Source organism: Talaromyces atroroseus (assembly GCF_001907595.1).
Source record: "Talaromyces atroroseus strain IBT 11181 chromosome Unknown scaffold_2, whole genome shotgun sequence".
In the NCBI taxonomy this organism is placed as follows: domain Eukaryota; kingdom Fungi; phylum Ascomycota; class Eurotiomycetes; order Eurotiales; family Trichocomaceae; genus Talaromyces; species Talaromyces atroroseus.
In genome coordinates this window covers 1,825,055-1,850,789 of record NW_017971434.1, presented here as the reverse complement: position 1 = coordinate 1,850,789, position 25,735 = coordinate 1,825,055, and the positions used below count along the sequence as shown (strand labels likewise).

General features: G+C 48.8%; 8 protein-coding genes across 8 annotated transcripts; 5 read left to right on the top strand and 3 right to left on the bottom strand.

Annotated features, from left to right (window-relative positions):
- Nucleotides 1–33: 33 nt before the first annotated feature.
- On the top strand, nucleotides 34–3,286 carry UA08_02754 (GPI ethanolamine phosphate transferase 1; the record flags this gene model as incomplete). The annotated part of the gene is made up of 5 exons (XM_020264831.1): nucleotides 34–1,773; nucleotides 1,849–2,036; nucleotides 2,102–2,225; nucleotides 2,306–2,414; nucleotides 2,481–3,286. The coding sequence occupies 5 exons, from the start codon at nucleotides 34–36 to the stop codon at nucleotides 3,284–3,286; spliced, it is 2,967 nt and encodes a 988-aa protein (XP_020122628.1).
- Nucleotides 3,287–4,196: 910 nt separating this feature from the next.
- UA08_02753 (Cutinase transcription factor 1 alpha) lies at nucleotides 4,197–7,925 on the top strand (the record flags this gene model as incomplete). Its single annotated transcript, XM_020264830.1, has 8 exons — nucleotides 4,197–4,339; nucleotides 4,587–4,653; nucleotides 4,829–4,846; nucleotides 4,983–5,107; nucleotides 5,175–6,062; nucleotides 6,122–6,550; nucleotides 6,620–7,804; nucleotides 7,862–7,925. 8 exons carry the CDS (start codon nucleotides 4,197–4,199, stop codon nucleotides 7,923–7,925), a joined length of 2,919 nt encoding a protein of 972 aa, XP_020122627.1.
- Nucleotides 7,926–8,491: 566 nt separating this feature from the next.
- UA08_02752 (Cystathionine beta-lyase) lies at nucleotides 8,492–9,949 on the top strand (the record flags this gene model as incomplete). The annotated part of the gene is made up of 3 exons (XM_020264829.1): nucleotides 8,492–8,692; nucleotides 8,779–9,822; nucleotides 9,884–9,949. The coding sequence occupies 3 exons, from the start codon at nucleotides 8,492–8,494 to the stop codon at nucleotides 9,947–9,949; spliced, it is 1,311 nt and encodes a 436-aa protein (XP_020122630.1).
- Nucleotides 9,950–10,648: 699 nt separating this feature from the next.
- Nucleotides 10,649–11,708, top strand: UA08_02751 (hypothetical protein; the record flags this gene model as incomplete). The annotated part of the gene is made up of 2 exons (XM_020264828.1): nucleotides 10,649–10,755; nucleotides 10,838–11,708. The coding sequence occupies 2 exons, from the start codon at nucleotides 10,649–10,651 to the stop codon at nucleotides 11,706–11,708; spliced, it is 978 nt and encodes a 325-aa protein (XP_020122629.1).
- A 685-nt stretch (nucleotides 11,709–12,393) lies between these two features.
- On the top strand, nucleotides 12,394–14,832 carry UA08_02750 (hypothetical protein; the record flags this gene model as incomplete). Its single annotated transcript, XM_020264827.1, has 1 exon — nucleotides 12,394–14,832. One exon carries the CDS (start codon nucleotides 12,394–12,396, stop codon nucleotides 14,830–14,832), a length of 2,439 nt encoding a protein of 812 aa, XP_020122178.1.
- Nucleotides 14,833–15,438: 606 nt separating this feature from the next.
- UA08_02749 (hypothetical protein) lies at nucleotides 15,439–17,688 on the bottom strand (the record flags this gene model as incomplete). Its single annotated transcript, XM_020264825.1, has 1 exon — nucleotides 15,439–17,688. One exon carries the CDS (start codon nucleotides 17,686–17,688, stop codon nucleotides 15,439–15,441), a length of 2,250 nt encoding a protein of 749 aa, XP_020122179.1.
- A 2,267-nt stretch (nucleotides 17,689–19,955) lies between these two features.
- UA08_02748 (hypothetical protein) lies at nucleotides 19,956–22,653 on the bottom strand (the record flags this gene model as incomplete). The annotated part of the gene is made up of 6 exons (XM_020264824.1): nucleotides 19,956–19,993; nucleotides 20,222–20,286; nucleotides 20,359–20,434; nucleotides 20,678–20,752; nucleotides 20,811–21,848; nucleotides 21,888–22,653. 6 exons carry the CDS (start codon nucleotides 22,651–22,653, stop codon nucleotides 19,956–19,958), a joined length of 2,058 nt encoding a protein of 685 aa, XP_020122186.1.
- A 650-nt stretch (nucleotides 22,654–23,303) lies between these two features.
- Nucleotides 23,304–25,270, bottom strand: UA08_02747 (hypothetical protein; the record flags this gene model as incomplete). Its single annotated transcript, XM_020264823.1, has 3 exons — nucleotides 23,304–24,920; nucleotides 24,974–25,109; nucleotides 25,170–25,270. 3 exons carry the CDS (start codon nucleotides 25,268–25,270, stop codon nucleotides 23,304–23,306), a joined length of 1,854 nt encoding a protein of 617 aa, XP_020122187.1.
- Nucleotides 25,271–25,735: the final 465 nt, after the last annotated feature.

Sequence of the window (25,735 nt, the reverse complement as noted above, 5' to 3'; positions counted from 1 at the left end):
CGCAAGACTTGACTTGAGGTCAACCTCCGCGTCATGGCGCGCGTCGGCCGTTGGGGGTTTTTGGCTCTAGCATTGGCCTTTCATCTGATGTACCTGTATTCGATTTTCGACATATACTTTGTGAGCCCAATTGTCAGTGGCATGCGATCATATGGCGTTGAACGGGAAATCGGAGCAGAAGCGCCGGCCAAACGGCTTGTCCTGTTTGTTGGAGACGGCCTTCGTGCCGATAAAGCTTTCCAGGCCTTCCCAGATCCCTCCCCTCCCAGCGATGTCGATCCGGAAGACGATACGCCCATTCGCCTGGCGCCATTTGTGCGTTCTCGTGTGCTTAACCATGGCACTTTTGGCGTCTCGCATACTCGTGTTCCCACGGAATCTCGCCCCGGCCATGTCGCTTTGATTGCCGGCTTGTACGAGGATGTCTCGGCAGTGACGACTGGGTGGAAACTGAATCCGGTGAATTTCGATAGCGTCTTTAACCGCAGTCGACATACATGGAGTTGGGGCAGTCCGGACATCCTGCCCATGTTCAAAGAAGGAGCGGTTCCCGGGCGCATCGATGCGGATACCTACGCCGAGGAGGCCGAGGATTTCAGTTCCGATGCGACTCACCTCGATATATGGGTGTTTGATAAAGTCAAGGCTTTGTTTGCCGAAGCTAAGACGAACCCGGAGCTGAATGCGAAATTGAGAGAAGACAAGGTCGTCTTTTTCCTTCATCTACTTGGGTTGGATACCACTGGCCACGGATTTCGACCATATTCCAAAGAGTACTTGCACAATATCAAGGTTGTCGACAAAGGTGTCCAGGAAATCACTGAATTGATCGATGATTTTTACAACGATGGGAAGACCGCTTATGTCTTCACAGCTGATCATGGCATGAGTGATTGGGGTAGTCATGGTGATGGTAATCCTGACAATACACGCACGCCTCTCGTGGTTTGGGGCTCTGGCGTTGCAACCCCGAAGCTCACAGTAGATGGCCAGCCAAGCGGTCATGAAGATGGTTTCTCGTCTGATTGGGGATTTGACCATGTTCGGAGGCACGATGTGAATCAAGCCGATGTTGCGGCTCTTATGGCTTATCTAGTTGGATTGGACTTCCCAGTGAATTCCGTTGGCCGACTGCCTCTAGAGTACATCGCTGCATCACCTCGAGAGAAAGCATTGGCGTTCTGGGCAAACACGCGGGAAGTCCTGGAGATGTATCATGTTAAGGAAAACCAAAAGAGTCAAAACCAATTGAATTTCCAACCATATGCGCCACTGAGCCAAGATGAACTGGCGGCGCGTACTTTGGAAATTGAAACACTGATTTCTGAGGGCAGATATGCTGAATCCATCGAGGTGTCTTCACATGTGTTCACTTCCGCAGTTGAAGGTCTCCGGTATCTCCAGACATATGATTGGATTTTCCTGCGGACAATTGTCACCGCGGGATATTTGGGATGGATTGCCTATGCGATCACTACTGTCATTGATTTGCACGTTCTGCATGCATCATCAGACGCGCACCGCACCTGGTTCGGTACGTCCGTCTTCGTGTCGGCCCTCGTGGGGCTCTACTCCATTTTCATATATCAACGCTCTTCATGGAGATATTATGTCTATGGAGCATTTCCAATTTACTTCTGGGAGGAAGTATTCTCCCGAAGAAAAGCTTTGATAGCCGGTCGACGTATTTTATTGAAGCATGTGCAGTCCTTTGGTGGCTATATTGTGCTTGCATTTCAGAGTATATTATTCCTCGGGGTGCTAGAAGCCCTAGTAAGTGAATCAATACTGCAAGTTACAAGTATTTGCACATATATAACGACATACTAAATAATTGATTTCACGCAGGTGCAATCTTATTTCCACCGAGAGATATTTACTGTGTGTTTCATCCTCGCAGCCTTTTGGCCACTTTTCTATGGCACAGGATTCATATCACGCCATCTTTCTCTCATCAGCGCTTGGGCTATTGGTTGTGCTCTCATGAGCACTTTCACCCTTCTGCCTGTTGTCATGGTCGAAAACACCACAACAATGTAGGTATACTTTGGATGTCTTGAGCTTTTTGAAACAAAACTTCTCACACAATTGATATTTTTAGTACCATCGGAGGCATGCTCATGTTTCTGGCTGGTCTGTTCTACTTGGCGTTTGAAGAAACAATCACCAAAGGCTCTGGGCATCCAATCAGTGCCTCTGGGTCTCGTATAATCATGGGAGTGCAGGTAATTCTTTCTACGTTCATTGGCAGTTGATATATTTATGCTTTTGAGTTTCGCATGGTGATAGCTAACAAATTTGATAGGTGGGCATGATACTTCTAGCCATCATCGTGACTCGCTCTAGCGCGATGTCCCTGCAGGCCAAGGAAGGTCTACCACTGGGCAATCAGGTTGTTGGTTGGCTTGTTCTCGGTAAGATAATGCCCTTATTTTCATGTGTGAATGGATTAGTGGACGATAAACTAACAGTTAAAAAAGTCTCCTCGTTGCTTCTCCCCTTCGCTCATCGGATGTATCCGAACAGCTATTACCTACACCGATTAATGATGATCTTTGTGACCTTTGCCCCGACATTTGTGATCCTCACTATTTCGTACGAGGGGCTGTTCTATTTTGTCTTCTGCATGACTCTGGCCACTTGGGTCCGGCTAGAGCATGCTCTTTACGTGTACCAGAAGCAACCAACGACCTCTGTCGACCCGGACAAGCACTCGACCATCGCTAAAACGACGGTCGATGGCGACACATTCGAGTATCGCGCCCTTACTATATCCGATACACGCGTGGCACTCTTCTTCTTCTTCCTGGTTCAATCAGGCTTCTTCAGCACGGGAAACATCGCATCGGTCTCATCGTTTTCCCTCGAAAGCGTCAACCGGCTAATCCCCGTCTTCAATCCCTTCAGCCAAGGCGCACTTCTCATCCTCAAATGGATGATTCCATTTGCCGTGATTAGCGCCAATCTCGGTATCCTCAACAAACGACTGGAGGCTGCTCCCAGCGCTCTCTTTATGACAGTCATGACCATCTCCGATATCTCGACTCTAAACTTCTTCTACATGGTACGCGATGATGGATCGTGGCTTGAGATTGGCACGACTATCAGCCACTTTGTCATCGCTAACTTGCTCTGTTTCTTCGTGGCTGGGTTGGAGTTTGTGAGCGAGATGTTTGTCAGCGGCGTGGATCTGGGCAGCTCTTCCCCTTCTTCTGTGGCAGCTACCATCAGTCAGATGTCAGAAGACGGCATAAGCAATGGATCAACAGAAAAGCGCGGCCAATAGCCAGCGGCAAAGAGGAAAGGGGAAAAGCTATTCGTTAGAAATACCGGTCTTGCCCATCGCCTTGGCCCATTTTAGCGTGTATATAATGACTTCACATTTGATATCAAATACTTTGCGTCCCAGATACCTATATAAAGCTCTCTAGATTAACTGGTAATGTATGCTCGTTGCTGAATGGCTGTGGCGGTGCGCACGTTGTCGATCGGGACCAGGGGAGAGCGCACGTGAGCAATGCCTGCAGGTTTCGTTCTGCGATGAAGCCAGCTGAAGGGGGAAAAAAGAAAGAAAGAAAGAGAATGATGAAACACGAATAAAGCCCGGAACCTCTCCGCTACAGGGTTATTATATTCTTATTTTTTATTTTTTATAGTCGCTTCGACGACGGGTGTACCCCGGATCTGGCCTGCGTGATCGCTCGGACAGGACTAGCTACCCCGTACCTACCTCGTGCTTAGCTGAAGTCAACGAGCACTAACATTTAATTTCTCCTCTCTCACTCGTGCTTCGTCTCTCCCTCATCCCCGGACATCTTCAGGATTGAGTTGACGTTATTTTACCATTCTTGTCTGTTTCCCCACACGCTCAGCCTGGGGCCGCACTTGCTCACTGGTCCCGCGATTATCCGCTCGACTCTCTCTCAGGCATTGCTTACTGGCTTGTTTTCTGCACCATCAGGCAGAACAGAAGAAACTGGGACCTTGAGGAACTCCTTTGTCGTCGCGTTATTATTATATTTACTTTCCCATTTCTTCTCGAGTTTCTTCTATCTCCGCCGGTCTACGTCTAACCCACGCTCTAACTTATACCCCTGGAAAGTCCGGTGGCGCGCCATTCAAACTTGTTCATTAAAATACTTCTACTGTCCCAAGCTCTATGGAAAGCGTGCGCGCATCGCAATAAAATATAAATCATGGTCGCAGACAATCAAGTTGCAGGCCAAACAACCCAGCAGCAGCATCCCAGTCCTGGTCCTGGCCAGAAGCCTGAAAACAACCAGTCTTCGCCGTCGTTCTCGTCCGCAGTGCCCAATGCAGGCATCGCAAGTTTCAGAAGGTACGTGCCGTGCCGTGGCTTGCTTGTCATTCATGGATAATACCATTGTAGACTTGCAGTGGTGCTTAAATTTATGTGACAATGTGTACACGCCGACATGTGAAAATGCCCCCTTTGCTTTTTTTTCTTTGCTTACGGTCTGGTCTGCCTTTGGGGGAAGAGAGTAGACTACTACTTATTTTGGTTCTTGACCTTGTCGTCAATGCGAAGATTAGTTAGCTAATCGGTTTCATTATTTCTTATGCAGACAACGCGCATCCCGCGCATGCGAGGTACGTTTCTCTCGTCTTTCAGCACGTCGCGCGCATCGCGAGGTGCGTTTGTGCCTCGGCAAATCAGCCACCCCACTATTCTCGTTGCTTGGCCGTTGTTGCTATTGTCATATAACAATGCACCGAACAATACACAGGAAGGGAAGGGAAAAGAGTTATATGGTATGGGAATAATTCGCTAACACATACTTTTTTTTTCTTCGCAACGTGTTCATAGACTTGCCACGCTCGAAAGGTACGTTACTTCGTCCCCTTGAAGCTTGTCTCATCCTTCGGCCAGAGTCAGTTCGGGCCGGGTTTAATCGGGCTGTCACAAGCAAAAACAAGGGGGGGAAACGAGAGAGACTGACCGCTGGATATTCATTTCATAGGTCCGATGTGATGCCGCCAGCTTAGGAGTCCCCTGCACCAACTGTGTGGCTTTCTCTATTGAATGCCGCATCCCAACCCCAAAACGGAAAAAGAACCAACAGCCGAGAAACAAGGATAATTACGGGTATGGCACTGAAGCTTTCATTAATGATACCTAGGTATCTGGTTGTCGGCTATGTATGGCTAACTAGCGACTCCTCTAGTGACTCTAACAGTGTCGGTCGGACCAAAGACGATGACGATGATACAAGGACGCCGCAACCACGGGAGAACCCTGTGTATGCTCCAAATGTTCCCATATCCATCGATGGGATGCCAGCCAATGCCCTGGCGAATGCCCGAGAGAATTCGCATTCGAACAATATTGGTCCGTATAATGCTGAAATCATGAAGCCAAAGTTTACAAGAGCTCCCATCAAGGAGCCCGGCCGAGTTGCCTATATGGGCGAATCATCGAATCTGTCACTACTTGTTCACGACCGTGGCTATACCGACGTAGTTCATTATCCGCTTCCGGAGACTCTCCATGGCAGTCACGGACGTATGGCAGACCTTGATAATTTGGAGATCGAGATTCTTCATCGGCGAGGGGCATTCTTGCTTCCTCCGCGGCAACTCTGTGACGAACTTGTGGACGCCTATTTTAAATGGGTAGCTCCGGTTGTGCCCATTGTCAATCGTAATCGCTTCATGCGCCAGTATCGGGATCCCAAGAATCCGCCATCGCTGCTCTTGCTGCAGGCTATTCTGTTGGCTGGCTCCAGGGTCTGTACCAACCCGCAACTGATGGATCAAACTGGCTCCACGGTCCCTGCATCCACGACGTTCTACAAACGTGCAAAGGCACTTTACGACGCTAATTATGAAGAGGACCGCGTCACTTTAGTCCAAGCTTTGGTATTAATGGGCTGGTATTGGGAAGGACCCGAAGGTCAGCTTTCTCTCTCTTCCGGCCCCCTCATCTTCTACGCAATAGGCTCTCTGCTAAACTACTTGAGAATTTCAGATGTCACAAAGAACGTCTTCTATTGGAGTCGAGTCGCGATCCTTGTAGCTCAGGGCTCTGGCATGCATCGCAGGTTAGTAGTGATTTATTCCTGGAATTTAGAAGTACATAGTAACACCTGAACAAATTCAGCGTTGAAAATTCACAGCTCAGCAGAACCGATAAGCGGCTTTGGAAGCGAATATGGTGGACTCTATTTACGAGAGATCGCTCTGTCGCCGTCGCTCTTGGACGACCAATCAACATTAACATCGACGACTCCGATGTTGAGATGCTGACGGAAGATGATTTTATAGAGGATGAGGGCGATGTTCCTGCCGAGTATCCTTTGGATCCCGTCCACGTGCAATTCTTCCTTCAATACGTGAAGCTGTGCGAGATCATGGGACTCGTGCTATCCCAGCAATATTCAGTCGCGTCAAAGTCCCGGCGGACGAATGCCATTGACCTAACACATTCTGACATGGCCTTGGCTGACTGGCTTCAAAACTGTCCCAGAGCAGTGTATTGGGAGAGGAAGGATCATCATTTCTGGGCTGCGCTTCTCCATTCAAACTACTAGTGAGTCTCCTAATCAAAAAAGTCTCGGGTATAGGTACTGTCTGAGACCCGGCTAATGCATTCGTACAGCACAACACTTTGTCTCTTGCATCGAGCGCATATGCCACCAGCTTCAGCAAGCGCGAATAGCTACCGCACCGAAGAAATCGCATACCCGTCACGAACCATTGCTTTCCAGGCTGCTGGTATGATCACCTCCATTGTAGAAAAGTTGCAGTCTCATAATGAGGTTCGCTTTACACCCGCTTTCATTGTATACAGTCTGTTTTCCGCGTTGATTATGCACGTCTACCAGATGCGCTCATCCGTACCATCTGTAGTGGCAGCATGTCAAGAACGAATGTCTATCTGTATGCAGGCACTTAAAGATGTGTCGAAAGTGTGGTTGGTTGCAAAAATGGTGCACACCTTGTTTGAATCTATCTTGGGTAACAAGCTCTTGGAGGAACGTCTGCAAAAGGCGCCGGGTAAACGGCATCAGAAAAATCGGCCTTCTGATCATGATCAGAATAATGGCGCTCCACTCAGAAAAGCCGATCCTCCCAAGCGAAAATTCGATGATATGGATCTTGGACTACCCAACGGTAATCCCACGCCTCCAGTCTCCTATGAGCGATCGCGTCCACAGACTCCGGCGGCAACACCATCACGAGAAGCGAATCCAACGCCACAGATCGCCATAGGCTCACTCCCGCATATATCTCCGAATGTATCCAAAGGCCAGGACGCCGCCCATAATACCGGAACATCACGGGCAAATACTCCGTTCAATGCTTTCTCGCTCCCAGCTACACCTCCAGATCTCTTCCTCGTCACACGTACTTCACCCAACCTTTCGCCAACCCTGTGGGAGAACTTCCAACCCGACCAGCTCTTTCCCGACGGAACCAACTTCTTCCCTTCACAAACGAATCTAATAGACCCGCAGATGCAGTCAACGGCAGCTACAATGGGTGGCGGCCAGGAAACACTACTGATGAACCAACAACAGCAGCAACAACAACAAATGCCGGCTCGAAATGCACAAGGCTCGCAAAGTAGCCCACATCTTGTCCATACCGATATGGGCAGCATGCAGGGCGCACCAGCGGTGGCACAGCAAATCTTTGGAATGGACGGAATGCAGAATTGGCACGGGTTAGATGCGGCTTTGGCTGGGAATGCTCGGGACGCTGCTAGTCAGGATGATAGTTGGAGCAATAGTTCGCGTGGAAATGGGCCATCAGCGCCAACGACTTTGAACGTCGAAGATTGGTATGTTTGTATTCTACTTTCGTTTATTTATGTTTCCTAACCATACGCTTTTCTTAGGTTCCAATTCTTTGGGATTAACGGGAGCTTTGGTGATTTGATCGCAGACCCTATGGGTACTTAAGAGAGGACACTTGCAAGAGAATGACAGGCTGGAATGTTGTTCTGCGTTTAAGATAACTCTATTGATCTGCGTGCATGTATATATACATATATTCATCTATATATATGAACGAACACAGACTGTGTCGCATGTGATATTATTGGGTCCTGTCGAATAGAGTCGAGTATTACTAATCAGCAGCCAATCAGAGCGGCGCATCAGCTCCTACTCCGATCGACTGAGCGCTAGCCCAAACAAGACAGGCGGCGATGGCGTGCTATTGCTGTTGCTCACCGATGTCGGCCTGGCCAATCAAAGGCGCTCTGCCCCATTGGCGCCTGCCCTCTCCGCAATCCGAAATATAACATCGCCAACTAGCTGCGTACTAGAACTGCATGAGTCAATACTTCTTCGGAATTTGTTGTGTTTTGATTTCTCCTGTTTCTCCTACTTTTTTTTTCCCCTTCCCTCACATAAATAATTGGACAGACACTCTCGGCTCCGGTTAACTCGCAAGTTTGATCTTTGTTCTTTGTGCTTTGTGCCCCTCCTACACATATTCTACATCACACACAGCATTGTTAACGATGTCCTCCTCTGGCGCCGGTCAGAATGACCCTTCAGCGTTGAAGAAAGCGTTCCCTCATATCGACTTGGATGGTCACAATCTACCTCCGTCCCCAGCGCCGTCGAGTCCCAATGCCGGGCGCCGATATGCCCTTGCCACCGAATTGGTATATACTGAGGGAGGCGATCAGTACAATGCGAGCAGTGTGCCTATCTATCAGGTTGGTCTTGCAACTTCTTCTCTCGCCGATTGGAACCATGTTGAGTTCAATGTTCTCGTGCTAATTTTGACCATCACATCATGTAGAGCGCCACTTTCAAGCAGTCATCTGGCTCTGGCGGTGGAGAGTATGACTACACACGCTCCGGCAACCCGACCCGGACACACCTCGAAAGACACCTCGCGAAAATCATGTCCGCCAAACGAGCTCTAGTGGTTTCTTCGGGAATGGCTGCTCTCGACGTCATCACGCGGCTCCTGCGCCCCGGCGACGAAGTCGTTACCGGAGACGATCTCTACGGCGGCACAAACCGACTTTTAACCTACCTCCGAACGAACGGTGGAATTATCGTTCATCATGTCGATACCACTGAACCGGAGAAGGTCAGGGAGGTGGTCAATCCGAAAACAGCCATGGTTTTGCTCGAAACTCCGACAAACCCGTTGATTAAGGTGGTTGATATCCCTAAAATCGCCGCCATTGCCCACGAAGCTAGCCCCAACTGTCTGGTTGCAGTCGACAATACGATGATGTCTCCTTTACTTCTCAACCCTCTTGATCTGGGCGCTGATATTGTTTACGAGAGTGGCACCAAGTATCTGTCCGGTCACCACGATTTAATGGCTGGTGTTATTGCTGTCAATGACGCCAACTTGGGCGATCGTTTATACTTCCCGATCAACGCTTCCGGCTGCGGTCTCTCGCCCTTTGATTCATGGCTGTTGATGCGCGGTGTCAAGACATTAAAAGTCCGCATGGACCAGCAACAGTCCAACGCACAGCGCATCGCTGAATTTCTCGAAGCGCATGGCTTTAAAGTACGATATCCTGGTCTCCGGTCTCATCCGCAGTATGAGCTGCATCACTCTATGGCTCGCGGCTCCGGTGCCGTTCTGTCCTTTGAGACTGGCGACGTCGCTCTCAGTGAGAGGATTGTCGAGAGCGCCAAGCTCTGGGCTATCAGTGTCAGCTTCGGCTGCGTTAATAGTTTGATTAGCATGCCTTGCCGCATGAGCCATGCCAGTATTGACGCGAAGACGCGTCAGGAGCGAGCCATGCCGGAGGATATCATCCGGTTGTGTGTGGGTATAGAAGATGCAGACGATTTGATTGATGATTTGCGACGAGCTGTAAGTCCTTTTAATCATTCCACTGTCTTGATAATTAACTAATTGGATTTCTTTTCTACAGCTCGTGCAAGCCGGTGCAGTGAACGTCTCACTAGACGACTTCCAGGCAGTCAACACAGCGAATTAGAGTATAACCATTTACTATTACATTTTCATGCTGAGTATGAGAAGGAAAAGCAATTTACGAGGAGAAAATTACACACGTTATGAGCTGGAGTTTATTGGTCAACACTTTGTCTTTCTTTTCGCACTGGGTTTATGCGATGTACTTTATTCACCTCCTGGTTGGCGTTGTGGGATAGTTTTCTGTTGCAGATAAAAGCACATAGTCATACATCTGTTGCTGTCAAAATAATTCCTGCTGTTGCGATATCGCCCGAGGTGGATACCCACTAAGCCGAACCCAGGATGGTTCCGGAGTTTGCGCGTTCCTCCGGGTCCCGGGACGGGACTAGGCTGTTATCGGGCTAGCGGAAACTCAACTTGATTGGGCGATTCGGCGTTATCTCTTCCCCGTCGTTTCCTTACCTGCCATAACGAAGTTCAGCTAAAAGTTACTCATCTTCTGCTCCATCCTTCTGCGTGGTAACGATGAGGATGACGCTGATAGCATCATCTATACAAGGCGGTAAATAGATTTGTCTTTCTTTGCTTTGTCGACTCTTTTGTCGTGCCTGAATCTTTTCTTCTGCATCGCGTCATGAATTACTATCGTGTTTATTGTCCTTATCTTTATTATTAATTGCAGTCGCGCGATTTGCTTCATCCAATGCTACTTGCTCCTTCTCTGTTTCTCTCTTCTTAAAACATTCATCTCCGATCCACAATGTCTCGAGATGTGTCGGCGGGCGTTTCGTCCTTACCTGGAATTCAGGTGAACAAGAAGACGAGCCCGGATCCAAATCAGTGGAATACGCGCAGCTTGGGACTCCGGTTTGCTGCTGATGCTGCCAGTGCTGCTGTAGCAGGAGCTCTGATTTGTCCAATTATTACTATTATTGACCGGTATGGGCAGTCAAGTCTATCAAGGGTGCAAAGGAAGGTACAAGACTGACAGCTATTACAACAGAGCCATCATTGAAAAAGCATCCAAAGGCATATCTATTCGTCACACATTAACAACATGTCTCAGTTCGATGGTACGCAAACCCGCCGGCTTCTTTTTATCGACGCCGTTCATCCTCATCTACACCTTGTACTCGGGCACATACTTGACCGCCAATGCAATCGACACCGTCACGTCGACACTACGCAATCAACCCTTTGCTACCGTGACACCGGGGACAGCGAAATTCCTTACTACCACAACTGTTAACATGGCTATCTGTGTTTATAAGGACGCCCGGTTCGCGAAACTGTTCGGGCCGTCCAGCAGCCCGTCTACCCAATGCCATCCTTCTGCTGCTCCTACATCTATCTCTACGACTAGTACCGCTGCAGCCGGTACTGCTGTTGCCACAACAATAACCAAGCAGCCTCCAAAGATCCCCAAAACATCATTTACGCTATTTTGTTTGCGAGATAGCGTAACCATATTTGCATCCTTCAATATTCCGCCCTTGATCGCGCCATCAATCCCGGATTTCATCGCTTCGACGCCCGGCATGAAAGCTGCCATGGCCCAGTTTGCGTGTCCCGCTTTGATGCAGTTTGTCAGCACACCCATGCATCTGCTCGGACTGGATTTGTATAATCGCCAGCCACCGGGAGGACTGGGTTGGCGGGAGCGACTTCTTCGTATTCGGAGAGACTACATTGTCAGCTCGTTTGCGCGCATGGGCAAGATTGTCCCGGCCTATGGAGTTGGCGGAGTTGTCAATGTGAGGATGAGAGCGGCTCTGATGGAGAAACTTCAACTCGAAGATGACCGAAACCGTCATCTATGATTGTTTTGTCCCGAGTGGATCGCCCACTATCATCCATTATCTTTGACGACGATTTCGTGATACTGTATATTCTACGCTTTGTGATCTATTTGGATGCGATGTTCCGTCATAAATGACGGGTTTTTTGCTTGATTTGCGATACATATACACCGAACCCTACTCCACTCCCGGCGTTTGAAATGGCCCTATATTTTCGGTTCATTGACATTAATTTCTTGATATATTACCAACCAAGTGGTTAACTCGTTTGTGATGACTCTCCTGCTTTGGGTTTTATGAAATATTCTGCCTTGTTGTTTAAGGCATGACTTGTTTTGTCACCTGTTTTATACACGGAGTTCTGGCGGCTGTATTATTTAGAGTGCTTGTTAATTTCTAGACTGATAATACAGAATACTGATTGTATATCTACTTCTTACTGCTGAGGTTATCTTGATTACGTAGAGATTCCCCACCGACCAGTAGCCCGCGGCTGTGATTGGCCCGTCGCATTTTATGGTCTGCAAGCTGCATAATTCAGAGGGGCTCCGCATTCCCCAAGAACATTCACGACTGTCTCACTCCACCTCCAGGATTTGAGCAGTTTCCCTCATTCTACAGAATACAAAGTCCTCCATACGCAGGCAAACAACCAATATCGAGCCATGCACACGAAGATCGTCATCCGCCCGCATTATTGTGAATAATGTCGCCCTCCGTATCGAGATTCACTTCGCCCCTACGGATCAACGAGAAAGGATCGCAGAGTATCAGAGGTGGCGGAGCAGAAGGAGAAGAAAAAGGAAGGTCTGGCGATAGCCTAGCGACAGATAATAATCATAGTGCTACTACTTCAACTCCCATCTCCGCCACCATCAACGAAGCCCTCCGCAACAACCCCTTTGGCAGCACATCGCGAGCCCGAGCCCTCGAAGCCGAAGCGCAAGCAGCCTCTCTCTCGACGGAAGAACGACTTCGTCGCGATCTCGAGGATCTCAATCGCTCGCTGGTCGTGCTCGCCGATCTTTTCCCGGATGTGCGCATCGAGGTGTTTCGTGAGCTTCTGACTCGTTTTGATGGTCAGAGTAGACTGCATGTTTGCGTCGAGCAGTTGCTGAGGCATAAAGAGCAGTGGGTTCAAGGGCGCTGGAATGTACCGGTTGATGATAAGAAAGTGGTGGGTGTGGAAGTTGTCGCAAATCCAGTTGACGGTGCAGGTGCCGTGGCTCCCGAAGAGCTTTTTCGGAGCGAGATATACAGGAATACCGTGACAACTGTTTTGTGCAAAGAATTCAGCGGGCTTAGTCGGAGCACCATTAAAGGAGTTCTGGCTGAGGTCAATTACTCATATACCCGCGCGCGACCAACACTCAAAGAGCTATCTAGAAAAGGTTGGCGTGCTACATTCATTAATTTGAATCCGTTCAAGCGCAAAAAGGACAGCAACAGAGACGACAATCCCTTGGTCATCTGGGAACGGTCTGCATGTGGTAGAGATGGCGACAATGGCCCGCCACCACTCGTTCCACGACTCAAGCAGCAGACCGGATCTGATGAACTGGATCAAGAGATACATCAGACTCTGATTGGCCCATTTCTGCGTGAGCAAAAAGAAACGCAAGAATGCCAAGATTATTGTCTTGCGACGGAACTCAACGAGCAAGAGGCCACGGCTAGCAACGCGCTGTACGAGTGTGAGTGTTGTTTAGACGATGTTACATTCGAGCAAGTCTCGGCCTGTTCGTCCGAGAGCCATATGATATGTTTCAGTTGCATACAGAGAACGCTCCACGAAGCCGTCTTTGGGCAAGCATGGGACAAGTCGGTAGAATCGGAACGATCAACGCTCAAATGTGTAGCGCCCGTGAGCCACGGTGTGTGTGAAGGATATCTAGACCCGATGCTTGTCAAGAGAGCTATTCTCTCTGAGAAGGCCGGTTCGGAGACCTACCGCAAGTTCGAGGATCGTTTGGCCTCAGAAGCCTTAATGCTGAAAGCAAATCTCAAGCTCATTCGCTGTCCATTTTGTTCTTATGCAGAGATCGACCCAGTTTTCCATCCTTCTTCTTCAACCTCAAGTGGCGGAGGTCTTCGCTGGAAGTTCCGACGAGATAAAACGCTCATATCTACGATTGTCACGACCATCTTACTTCTTGATTTGATACCCTTACTTTTGCTACCATTTTTAATATTACTTCTACTCTACCCGCAAACAGCGACTACGCTATTCCACAATTCCTTACAGAATCTCTGTCTCCGCTCACGCAGCCAACGGTTTACATGCAAGAACCCATCCTGTCGACAAATCACCTGTATGACCTGTCACAAACCCTGGCGGGATCCGCACACATGCGAAGAGCCCCTGCAACAATCGTTACGAACAACCGTCGAAGCCGCGCGCACCGCAGCCGTGAAACGGACCTGTCCGCGCTGCAACCTATCCTTCGTCAAATCATCCGGTTGCAACAAACTAACCTGCATATGCGGGTACTCGATGTGCTATATCTGCCGCAAGGCATTGAACCATCGCCGTGGCGGCGTTGGCGAAGACGATGCCGCAGATCCAGACGCAGGGGAAAGTGGCTACAGGCATTTCTGTGAGCATTTTCGCGTTATTCCCGGTACTCGCTGTACGGAGTGCAACAAGTGTGAGCTCTATTTCGCCGAAGACGACGAGGCGATTGCGCGCAAAGCCGGGGAAAAGGCAGAGCGAGAATGGAGATTGCGACAGTCTGTTCTTGCTAATAACAATAACAACGCTAACAATAACGATATGCATAATAATCATCCTTATCGCCAAAGAGACGGCAATCCTACCAATCGACCGACCACGACCATGACAACAACAACAAGATCTTCCATTTTCCAATTCCCGTGGAAACAAGCTGCTCCTCCTCCACGGCCACCACGACCACCACCAAATCCCGAACCAACAATACCCATAGATAGTAATTACAATAATGATAATAATAACAACAAACACGATCCCTACCGCATATCAACAACATACTACAACCACTTCAACCGCGCCTCATGGCACTACTGGCTAATCGACATATGGCAAGAGAAAGATCGCTGGAAATGGGAGGTTCAGTTTTGGACAGATAGGCTTGTTGAGAGGGTTGTTGTGGTTGATGTTCCTTAGCTATGTACTTAGCACTAGATTGCGAAGGGACTTTCTTGTCTTCAGGTTAGGTTAGATTCAACATACGAGATTTTTTACTAGCTTTGAAAAAGAATGGAAATTAAAGGAGAAAAAGCACAATTCATTAAATCCAATCAGGCCAATCGACTATAACAACAACCTCCAATAGTAGAAACAGAGTTCCTACCTACATACACACATCAGTGTTCTGTTCAACCATCTAAGATCAAAAACATTGGTTTCAAAAAATATACATCTGTACAAAAAAAGGTCTCAGGCGCTGAGTTACATATTTTCACAATCAACGAACGCGTGAGACTTAGAAATCACATGAGGTAAAAGGAGACACAGAGAGAATGTTTTCAAGGTGTGAAGGAAATCAAGGAAGGAATACACCCTGAGAACAGAGTTGTAGGAAATGAGATTGTGAGAGAGAGGAACGAAGAAAGTCAAAAAAGATGAAACATAATGGGGAATAATTGATTGTTCAGAAATTCCGAAGAAGAAAAAAAAAGAAAATTTGAATGTATGGAGGGGGGGAAAAGTACAATATAAGACTTTCAAAGACACAGCTAGTATATGTATATATTTGTGCTCCAATTTAACTTAATTCCATCCCAAAGAGTTCTCTGACATGACTGGAGCACTAATTTGTGCAGTACGGCCGCTTCGACCACTGTTGTGCGAAATGCGAGCTGCCGGAGCGAACACGGATGCGGTGCCAACTTCACTCATCGATGCAGTAGAGACAGATGGGGTACGCTGGTGAAGTTGCTTGCGCTTCCTGTAGCGGCGAGCAACGTAGAACATAACTCCAGCATAGGCAGCTGCTCCAGCGGCAGCTCCGACACCAATGCCGATAGAGCTAGTGTTGACGCTGTTGCTGTTGCCTGCGCCAGCATCATCACCGCCGTCAGATCCACTACCATCATCTCCAGAGCCTGAGTCGTCGTCCCCAGAAGAGCCACCGGTGCCGCTGGTGCTGGTGCCAACAGGTTGTTGAGCGACAAGAGGAATATCTGTGTTTAGCATAGAGAACAGATTGATGGCTGATTCCTGGTCATAGGTGGGTGCATCATTTGGCGTGTTTGGCTGTTTATAGAGATCAGATGACGGAAGCAATCGCTGCGCATTCAGTGTGTCGACCTGGTCACTAGGAATATAGAATTTGATGATGGTCGTATCGTAGCCAAGGCTCTTCATTGTATCGTACGAACCAAGCCAATAATTGACAACGTCGCTTTCGCTATCGGCGAGAGCATAAGCAACACCAATAGGAGTGTAGTAGTAGATTTGATCAGACCAGTTCTCCGATGTGGCGACAGTCTCCCAAGAAAGATACTTGTTGAAACCAAACTGAACCAATGTGGAGTTCTCAGGAACTGATGGAGTACCACCAGGAGGAGAGATGGCCTGAGGAAGTTCGGTAGGTACACTAGATGCCTGGGTAGTCGATCCAGTAGTTGTCTCAGTGGGAGTCTGGACTGGTGGTGGGATGTACTGTGTCGTTTCCGTGGATGCTGCGGTGGTTGAATAAGACGATCCCGAGCTAAGGCTGGTGCTGGCGCCGACGTTGGTACTTGCGCTGGCACTGGCGCTGGTGCTCGTCACAGAAGAGCTGGTCACTTGAGTGCGAGATGGTACCGCAGTGGAAGATGAAACCGGAAGAGATGTGGAGGATGGTATCGTCGATGCCAAGGACGACGACGAAGAGATAAGAGCGGTACTGGAGGAAGAGGTGCTCAAGCTTGGAATAGCGGGCTTCGAAGTGCTGCCTGAGGTGGTAGGGATCGCAGAATGGCTGCTAAGAGTTGGAATAGCAGCAGTTGATGACGACGAAGTTGGGATTGAGATGGGAATTGACACAGAGATAGATCCGCTGCTAGAGCTGGACTTCGTTGACGAGGCACTGCTGCTTCCTGAGATCGAGCTCGACGAGCTCGAAGCGGTAGGAATGGGAAGGATTGAACTCAACAGTGAGAGTGATGGAATAAGCCCAGCACTGCTAGTGCCTGAAGCTGAAGCCGCAGATAAAGCTGTAGATGAAGCCGCAGATGAACTACCAGTAGCGGTTGAGACAGCGGAAGCTGAGTAGACACTGGACAAGCCAACTGTAACTCCAGTCAGAGTGCTAGACGAGATGACTGCCGCTTTAGACGAGCTCGAGGACAATCCAAGAATTCCACTTGATCCCAGAAGGCTTGATAGCAAATTGGGATCAGAGGTCGAGCTGGAGGTCGAGCTGGAACTAGAAACCGCAGATCCAGAGGTAAAACTAGAACTGCTGGTCACAGTGGAGCTGCCAGTAGTAACCGCCGAGCTGCTTGAGGTCGCGCTGGAGCTGGAGCTGGAGGTAGAACTGGAGCTGGAGGTAGAACTGGTGCTGGAGGTAGAACTGGAGCTGGTGCTAGTGCTGGTGCTGGAGCTTACCAAATCAGACACATCGCTTCCCAGGCTAGCCAACAGGCCACCTGACGAAGTGGAAGACTGAGAAGTGGTACTAGCTACCGAGGAAGAAGCGGTCGAAGTCACATCATTAGCGGCGACAGAGGTTGGGCTTGCAGCAGAGGTAGTAATAGCGAGAGGAGTGCTTGGCTGAGCCGATCCGGTGACTGTTTTGGTGGTACCATCAGGAGCAACGTAAACGTAGACAGGAACAACAACGACGTCGGAGGTTCCCGTGCTGGTGGAAGTAGACGCAGGAATCAGAACTGGAATGGGTTCCTCACTGGAAGTCGAGTTGAGGCGTCTGTTGACCTCACGTGGGAAATAGTATCTAGGTCGTAGAGCTTCCGTCGCGACAGACTCGGTAGCACACGATAGCGCAGCAAGCGCCATGAGGGCGATTGAGCGCATCTTGACAGGCGTTGTTGACAGTTATTTCACACGAAGGACAGGGAATTCCGATTCAATGGTGTCGTTATTCGTAACCGTGTAAACGTAGGGAATGACAATTTCACGAAAACGACTGCAAGTTTCCCCAAAAATCAACTATCAACACACACTATTCCTCGCATACACATACAAAAACAAGACGCGAGCGGAGACGATAGACAAACCAACAACGATGGGGGGTTTTTTTTAAATCGCGATATGCAAGGAGTTAGACGAAAGAGGTTGGGTTGCACAATGACAGAAAACGAGTGGAAGGGGATAGACTCTGAGGTAGAGAATTTCCCCGGCGGTTTTTCAAACGAGCGAATACGTTGTTAAAAGAGCGTGGAGCGGGCAGGCGTGAAAATCAGAAGCGCAGTTGATCAGTTAAGGATAGACATGCGAAGGCGAAGCTGAGTTGTCCAGGATTCGTCCCCTCCGAGGCGTCGACGCAGGGCGAGCGAAGCACCACAGAAAAACAACGGCAGCACCGTCAACGGCAACAATGCATGGAAAATGGAATGGAAACGGAAACAGAGAGATGGGAAGGGAAGGGAAGGAAAGGAAAGGAAAGGAAGAAGAAGAGATTTGGCTAGGGGGAGCGAACGGGCGTTTGAGCGCAAGGCAGGGCAGGAGGAAGGAACGGGCGGGCGAAACGAGACGGGCGGGTCAGCAGCGAAGGGGGAAAGAAGGCTAGGCCTTAGTGACACGCACCGCAGTCATAATAATAACACGTTGGGTTCCGAGCGGGCTGGCCCACAGCGGCTTGGAACCACAATACAGCCGTGTCATTCTTGTAATTAATACCGACGGAGTCACTAGTCAGTAGTCACTACCAGTGAGTGCTGCCGCGCCATGTCCCGCGTAATCATGTATTGAACGTATGCTATGTACATTATCCATGATCGCCAACATATTCAACATCTCCAATCCCCAAGCCTACTCCGTATACAAAACGACGTGATATCCTATTTGGAAATTATCTAGCCCATGAGATCGTCGGCGCGCAGTGGGTCGGCGGGAAATTTGCTGTACAAATTTCGCGTAACGAACAAGTCTAAGGCGAGCCTCTGGAGAAAATAAATTAATAAATGACCGCCAATGCCCAATCCGGCATCGCGCCTGTAACACTAGCCGCCACGTCAAGCCACATGCGGTAAGGCGGGCAGGGGGGCTGTACTCCACCCAGCGGCCTCTTCTGGTTCGTTCCTGGCCGTGGAATTAAGCTCGCCAAAAGTGCGTGTCTTTTGCGTACGACGCTGCTGGTGACATCGCGCCATGGGCAACTTCATCTTCTACAACTTCTGTTGCAGTGCCGTTCTTTCCACGTTTTCTCTAGCGCTACTGGTATAGTTTACACTTTGCAGACCTACGTTTCATATATATCACATCGTCTGGCTCGCCCTTGACCACTGTTTGTTTGCTTGTTTTTCAAATGATCGCAACCTTGACATCTCAGTCTCGCTACCCAGGTGCGCACGGTTAGAGCCAAATAGTCAATGTTCAATAATTCTACATCAAGAAGAGATCATCCCCAAATTCCAATCTAGTTTGGGCCGGCGTCGGTCTTGTCCAAGGGGCTAACCTCTAGGCGAAGGCTATACCTATACGGAGTAGTACATTAAACCTACCCAACGGCAGGCTTGGCCCCTCAGCTGGCTACTGCGTCTGCTATACTCTAGTTCATATAGAGGCTGACTGAGGGCTCAAACAAGAGTTCGCCAAAATATCTCAATTCTTCAAAGTTCAAACGGATACGAAATCACGACTTGACTCGGTATGACTCGCGCTCCACCACGCGAGTCATAAAACAGCATGCCATGCATCCGCATCCGGCGGCCGACCAGCTTATTTCCCTTTGTACGCGAAATACGAAGCATGTATGCATGCACTCCGGAATTACCTGCTGACAAAGAGGCTGCCAGAGCAAAGCCAAGCAATGTGAGAGGGTCATCCGGATCTGCAAGGGTCATTAGTCGAGGCTCAATCGACTCTGCTCTTTTGCATACAGATTTATTCTATGTATCACATGGATCGGCAAAGCACGAGCACACAGTTCTCACCAGCCTGCCCGGTCAGGTCATGTGAAACTTGAAACAAGTCTGCGATGCACTGCCCTGCACGTGTAACTGATTGACCGATTATCTACATTCTCAACCTCGTCGAAGGTGTTTGAGACAGGAACGAAAAATTCGGAGCTTATTTATCTGGTACGGAGAAGGTAATTATACAATATGATACCATTCTCATCAATACAGCTCGTCCCTCACGCTATCCTCTATGCAGTCTACAATCTGTCAGTAGTCGTACATACAAACATACCAGCCAATTAAGAAAAGAAAAGAAAAGACAAGAAAAGAAAAGACACCTGAGGCATCTGTCTCATTCTGAAACAACAAAGTCTACATATCTTCCGGAACGATCTTGTAGAAACTGAATACGTAGGTGGCACTGCTAAAAAATTGGGACGTCAGCAAAACTATCCGACAGAAGAGAATGTAGCACCTGGTCTTACTACCTCCGTTCCGTTCTCCGTTGGTATCCCCTATTCCATCTTTCATGACATGATTCGTATAAATCCTACAGTCGCAATTAGAATTGGATGTCTTTTAGGGTTTATATCCGACTTCGTACGGCTACATACATACATACATTGATTTTTGTCTTAGCTTGAGAAAGAAATATCGCGCTAAGCCTGTTCCTATTTCCGCCAAGACATAGACGGGGTCTGCACAGTCCAATCATGTGCATTCGGCACTCGTTATGGAGTGTCAATTCAATAGTAGGTGTATCCACTTTCCAAAAATAGTTATCATGAGCTTCATGAACTTCTGTATCGGAGTGAGTCTGTAGGCAATTTGCTTGATTCAGTCTTGAGTGAATATACTTGAATAATTGGTTACATCGTATGTTCACTAGCCACAGCGTATGGATATATATATCCTAGGTGCCAACAGATAGACAAACTCACGGGTCCGGGATCCTGTCAGTAGAGAATAGAGATTGCTATTGAGTAGAGTTCGTAATAATGGAGACTCAAACGTAACTATCATACATAATATAACCACGATCCGAAAGAGCCGAATGGCAACTCGGCTACTCACGCCGCCTCTCAGCCTCAAATTCAGTGAATCCTTCCGGTCCCAATCCGTCTTGCCCACCTGTAATAAAATATTCACAGACCACCCCAATTGCGTAAAATGTCCCGGCGGTCGCAAGCCCACTCAATATGACCCGTCGAATGCCTTTGCCTATTCTAGATGATCGTTTAGACAGCTCGGCCTGCTCCTGCCGTTTGTCTCCCACGCTCGTGCTCACTGCTTCACCATCTGTCACAGTGGATGAAGAAGTCGGTGGATATGGCGACCAGTTGGGTGGACCTCCTGTGTATACCGTCTCCTGTCTATGTACTATTCTTGAATTTGGTGATCTTTGCTGGGGTGCAGACCGGGACAAATCAGACACAGTGGCGTCGATGCAGGGAATTTCCTTCTCGTTCATAGAAGGCAATACATCGGATTTGACCTCCCCAATCTCGGCCATACCTTCTCGTAATTCATCCACTGTCTTTCGAAATATAAGGATATCACCACCGCCTGAAACCACTTCGTAGCCTTCCGCCTTCATCTTCACCAAGTGTGGGAGAAACTTTGCAGGATTGTTCAAGTGTAACAACACCTCTGCTGGATGGCGTATCCGTTCGCTTGCATGCATGGACGAGGTCGTTTCAGCAAACACAATCTCAGAGCTTGCAGGATCATAAGCTAACACACGAAATGTGTCTGCAGGAAAAGCAAATGCCTCTAGACGTTCGCATGTCTTTAGCATATCATGCGCCAGTGATTTAATGTCATCGACGAACTGTCTCGCATCTTCGAGGACCTGCCTGATAGAATAATTGGCCGTGTCCTTCATTATAGCATATTTATTCGGTGTAGTGAAACCGGCGTCTTTCTTCAATTTCAAGTCCCGGAGGATCTCATTATTGATATCGGTTCGAGAATCACTAGAAGATGCATAATCCCGTTCCAGAGCTTCCCTGGCCAACTTTTTTTTCTCCGCCATCTCCTGTTTGGTCGGGCCAGTAAAGAAAGATGCTCGGATATCACTAGCACGTAGCAAATCGACGTCGTCTTCTTTTACTTCGCCCATGTCATAGCTTAGTCTCTGCTTCTGCTTACCTTTCTCATTGACGTTTGTCTTTTGTGTAATTCCTTGCTCTGCAGTATCAGTGGTAGAATTGGTTTGATATTCCGGTGTAACAGACACAGGTTCTGAGGGTCCTGCCATATATAGCACATTATTCTTACCAACTTGCGATTCACCATCTTGGATGGGCGTTGCTATATAAGAGTTTGCTCCATCAGAGCCCGTATATAAACTAGTAGGGCTATATTTTCCATTGTCTTCGCCTTTCTCGACCTGTTTTCCTTGCGTATTCGGTTGCTCTGTCGGCCTCATTCGACCGCTGATTGGATCAAATTGAAAATGTTCCTTATGGCTAGATGTCGCATACGACATCTTTATATTTTTCTCATTCTCTACCTTCTCAGATGGCGTCTTTGCAGACGCAGCAAAAGCGCTACTTCTTTCATGATGCTCTTTTGCTGGAGAAGTGTTGCGTGTGTGCTCTGGAGATACTTCTGGGTTGAGGAATGAGCGGCAGAAGGAGGACCAGCTCCTCGGAAGCTGCAGGTACTCATTGCTCTTCCCAAACAGAAAGGTATACGGATCGGCTTCAATTTTCTTGACGAGTTCATCCATATCGCTGTGCCAGTGATCTCTTCGTTTCTCCGACTCCCAGTCGTTCCTTCGGTCAGAGCGCATCCAGCGATGAGACCCCTTCGAGGAGTAATCATCCCAATTCCGCCAAAGCTGACGATAGCCTGATTTTCGTCTCGCCATGCGGTTGAGGAGTTTGTACTGCTCGCGGTAGTCCCTCGCCATAGTTTCCAGAGTCTCCCTCCGATTCATCCGCCCGTGACAGGAAGACTTCCAGCCTCGACCCCAAAACATTCGCACTTGCGTGGGGTATACGGAATCCCCCAAAGCACTGGCATGCCTAGATAAAATTGCACAAGCGATAATACTAATAGAATGCTTGCTCCGCGCAAGGCTCGCGCTGGGGATAGAGGAGGACGTTAAAGCACGTGTGCTCATTGCGCGAAAGAAGAAGTCGATCAGGGCACGGTAGAATAATCTGAAGATGTAAGTATCGGTCCAGAAAAAGGCTATCACAGGACTAAATGATTCATTCGATGAAAGACAGCCGTTGACACCGATGTGAGTCAGATAAGGGCATTGATAAGCGCGAGCTGCATCGAATCGCAACGATATAGCAAGTAACCCTCGATATAGAAATGAAAGAAATAAGGACCGTCAAAGACAGTGTCTTTTCAAGATGAGAGAAAGAGCTGTTTGAAGTCAAATTCGATGGAGTATGCAGGAGTTATCTGCGCGCTTGTAAGTCACGGGGCTGCCTGGTCGGATATGTCGGGGGTGGGGCTGCCGATATGCATCATAGCTGATAAGCATTCCGATAAGCGCGAGATGGCTATTGATATTCATATCGGATTGAACACGTCTATTTCTACCTATCATACGGCTAGAGATGAGATTCTTCGCTCCAGTCCAGTATCCCCCAACTCGTCAGCAAGGAAGAAATTCTTCCAGAACCGCACTCCCTCAATCCCCTCTTCCCGGCACAAGGTCCCCTTGTCTTCTGCCATTTCAAGTTCTTCCGCAGCGACGCCGACGCTCCAGCCAAAGTGCTGTGCCGTTTCCTGCACTGTTATTCCACGACCGTACTTATTCCAGTTCCACGATATGCCTTCGGGTAGAGCTTGATCGCGAATATCTTGTAGCCACTTGTCTAGTTGATGGATGACCTTCTCATCACTCCAATCATTTGACTGGACGACAAGAAGTCCGCTTTTGAAGCGGCGCAGACGTACCGGAAGCTTGAGCTTATCCCACAAGCGTGCTGCTTGCTCAAAATCAGAAGGGCTTACAAGTTCTACCCCGTTGCGAGTCCGGTTAAATAAAGCCCAGAGATCAACGAGACTGATAATCCCGCCTTCCTTGCGTAGGACCCCTTTGCGGTCATCTGTCAAGTACTCGGCCAAATTCCGCGAGAGCTCAGATATATACAAACTTTCTGCACCGGAGCCAAGCATGTCCCTTGTCGTTACCATACCTAGAGCTGCCGCAGACTGCGAAAGAACAGTGCTTGCTTCGGTAGATCCTCCAGCTGCATTTATGCCCGACTCCGAGGCCAGAGTTTCCGCCAAAGAGACTATTTGTTTTGCGGAAGCCATCAGTGCTTCCAAATCCTCAAAGGCATTGCCAATCACCAATTCATTATTTTTGCGAGCCTCAAAACCTCGCATCTCCAAACCGGCAATCCCTACAGCCGACGGCTTGGGCGTAGAATCATTAGACCGACCGGGAATAGGTGATGAGCTGGTTTCGCGATGTGCAGAGCTAGATAATTGGGGTATTGGAGGGGCGTTCTGGAGCAGCCACTTCCTTTGCACCAAGCAGCCCTTCAATCTCTCGTAGAAGATCTTCTCGCCGCCCCCTCGAAATGAAAGTTTTATATAATCCTTAATTTCTGTATTCGTAATGCTCGACTGGTTGAAAATCGGTGCTGGAGACTCCTCACGGTGTGGACCTGCGGCAAGTTTGTCCTTAGAACTCAGTGTCACTAGAGAAGCCCCGCAAATCTCACACTCCAACAAGGACGGATGGTTATTGAATGTGCATCTAGGGCAAGACAAAGTGCTGCCTTGAACCCCGGAGGATGCGGATTCTGATCCTATAGCTGGACTCTGAATCGGTTCTCGCGCAGGTGCATCTGTCGGCGCGACCGAATTCAAACCACTCGAGATTCTGTCGGTGGCAGCTGCGATAGTTGCCTTCAAGATAACGGTAAGTGGTGGTTTGATACCACATGCCAGGCAAGGTGGGAGGGGTGTCCCGGTTGCGGCGTCGAAATTAGAAGGCACTGGATTGGAAAATGAACAGATGGGACAAACCCACGTTGCATTAAGGGAGTGTGAGGTCGGCGGTATACTTCGCGGGGTGGGTGTGCCCCTATTACTATGCGACAACTGGCCAGATGCAGCGGATGAAGTATTGTTATCTTGGCCCAGACTCCGCTTTGGCTTCTTCGAGTATATAGTTATTTTCGGCGAAGACTTCAGGAAGACTCCCTGGTACCTTGTAAGACTCTGGAAACGGCAATTATGCAGTGAATGTGCCTTACCTGGTAGTCAACCCGGTCGACATCTTTCAATTCAATGGCGACGGAATGTTGTCGAGGATTCTCGGTCGCAACGTAACAGACCCGGTGAGAGGTAAGATACGCGTGCCCGTCCTGAAAGTTTGGAATCTTGAATTTCCTAAAGGTTATTATCTCAGCATTGACTTCAATCCGCACAGAGCGAGGGTGGATTGCCTACCCCTCGTACAAGCCCACCGCATCCTGGACAAAGAGCAGGGACTCATCCGAAAGCAAAGATGGGCGGAGGGCTGTCGTCAAATCCAAGGGCTTGAAAAACATCGAGCCTGCGTGTGAAGAAAGATTTCGAAATCAGCACCATACTGGGCAGCGTGATTGCTCCACAGTCACCTTTATACGTCTCCAACTTGGTAGGACGACGAGTTACCACTATCGGATAGCTCAGAAGGTGGCGTAATGCCAAGAGTGTTGATGCCTGGGTGCCTCACTTCCCGTGACCCGTGACTTGAAGCTAAGCGAACCCGACCGGCTGACTTTGACGACATTTCTCATCTTCGATAGTCCTCACTCTGCACACCCCATCTCGCCAACACGTCTCTTGTCCTTCTCAACCCCCCCACACACATATTTTATATTTTTTCAGAGACTTCCCACTTGTTTGTGAAGTGTCCGACAACCAAACATCATCTTCCGAGTGCGCCTGGCTCGGTTAACATACGTAGAACCCAGATCAATTTTTTGCTTTCAGATTTCCTTTTTTTGTTCATACCATTTCTCTAGACCTGC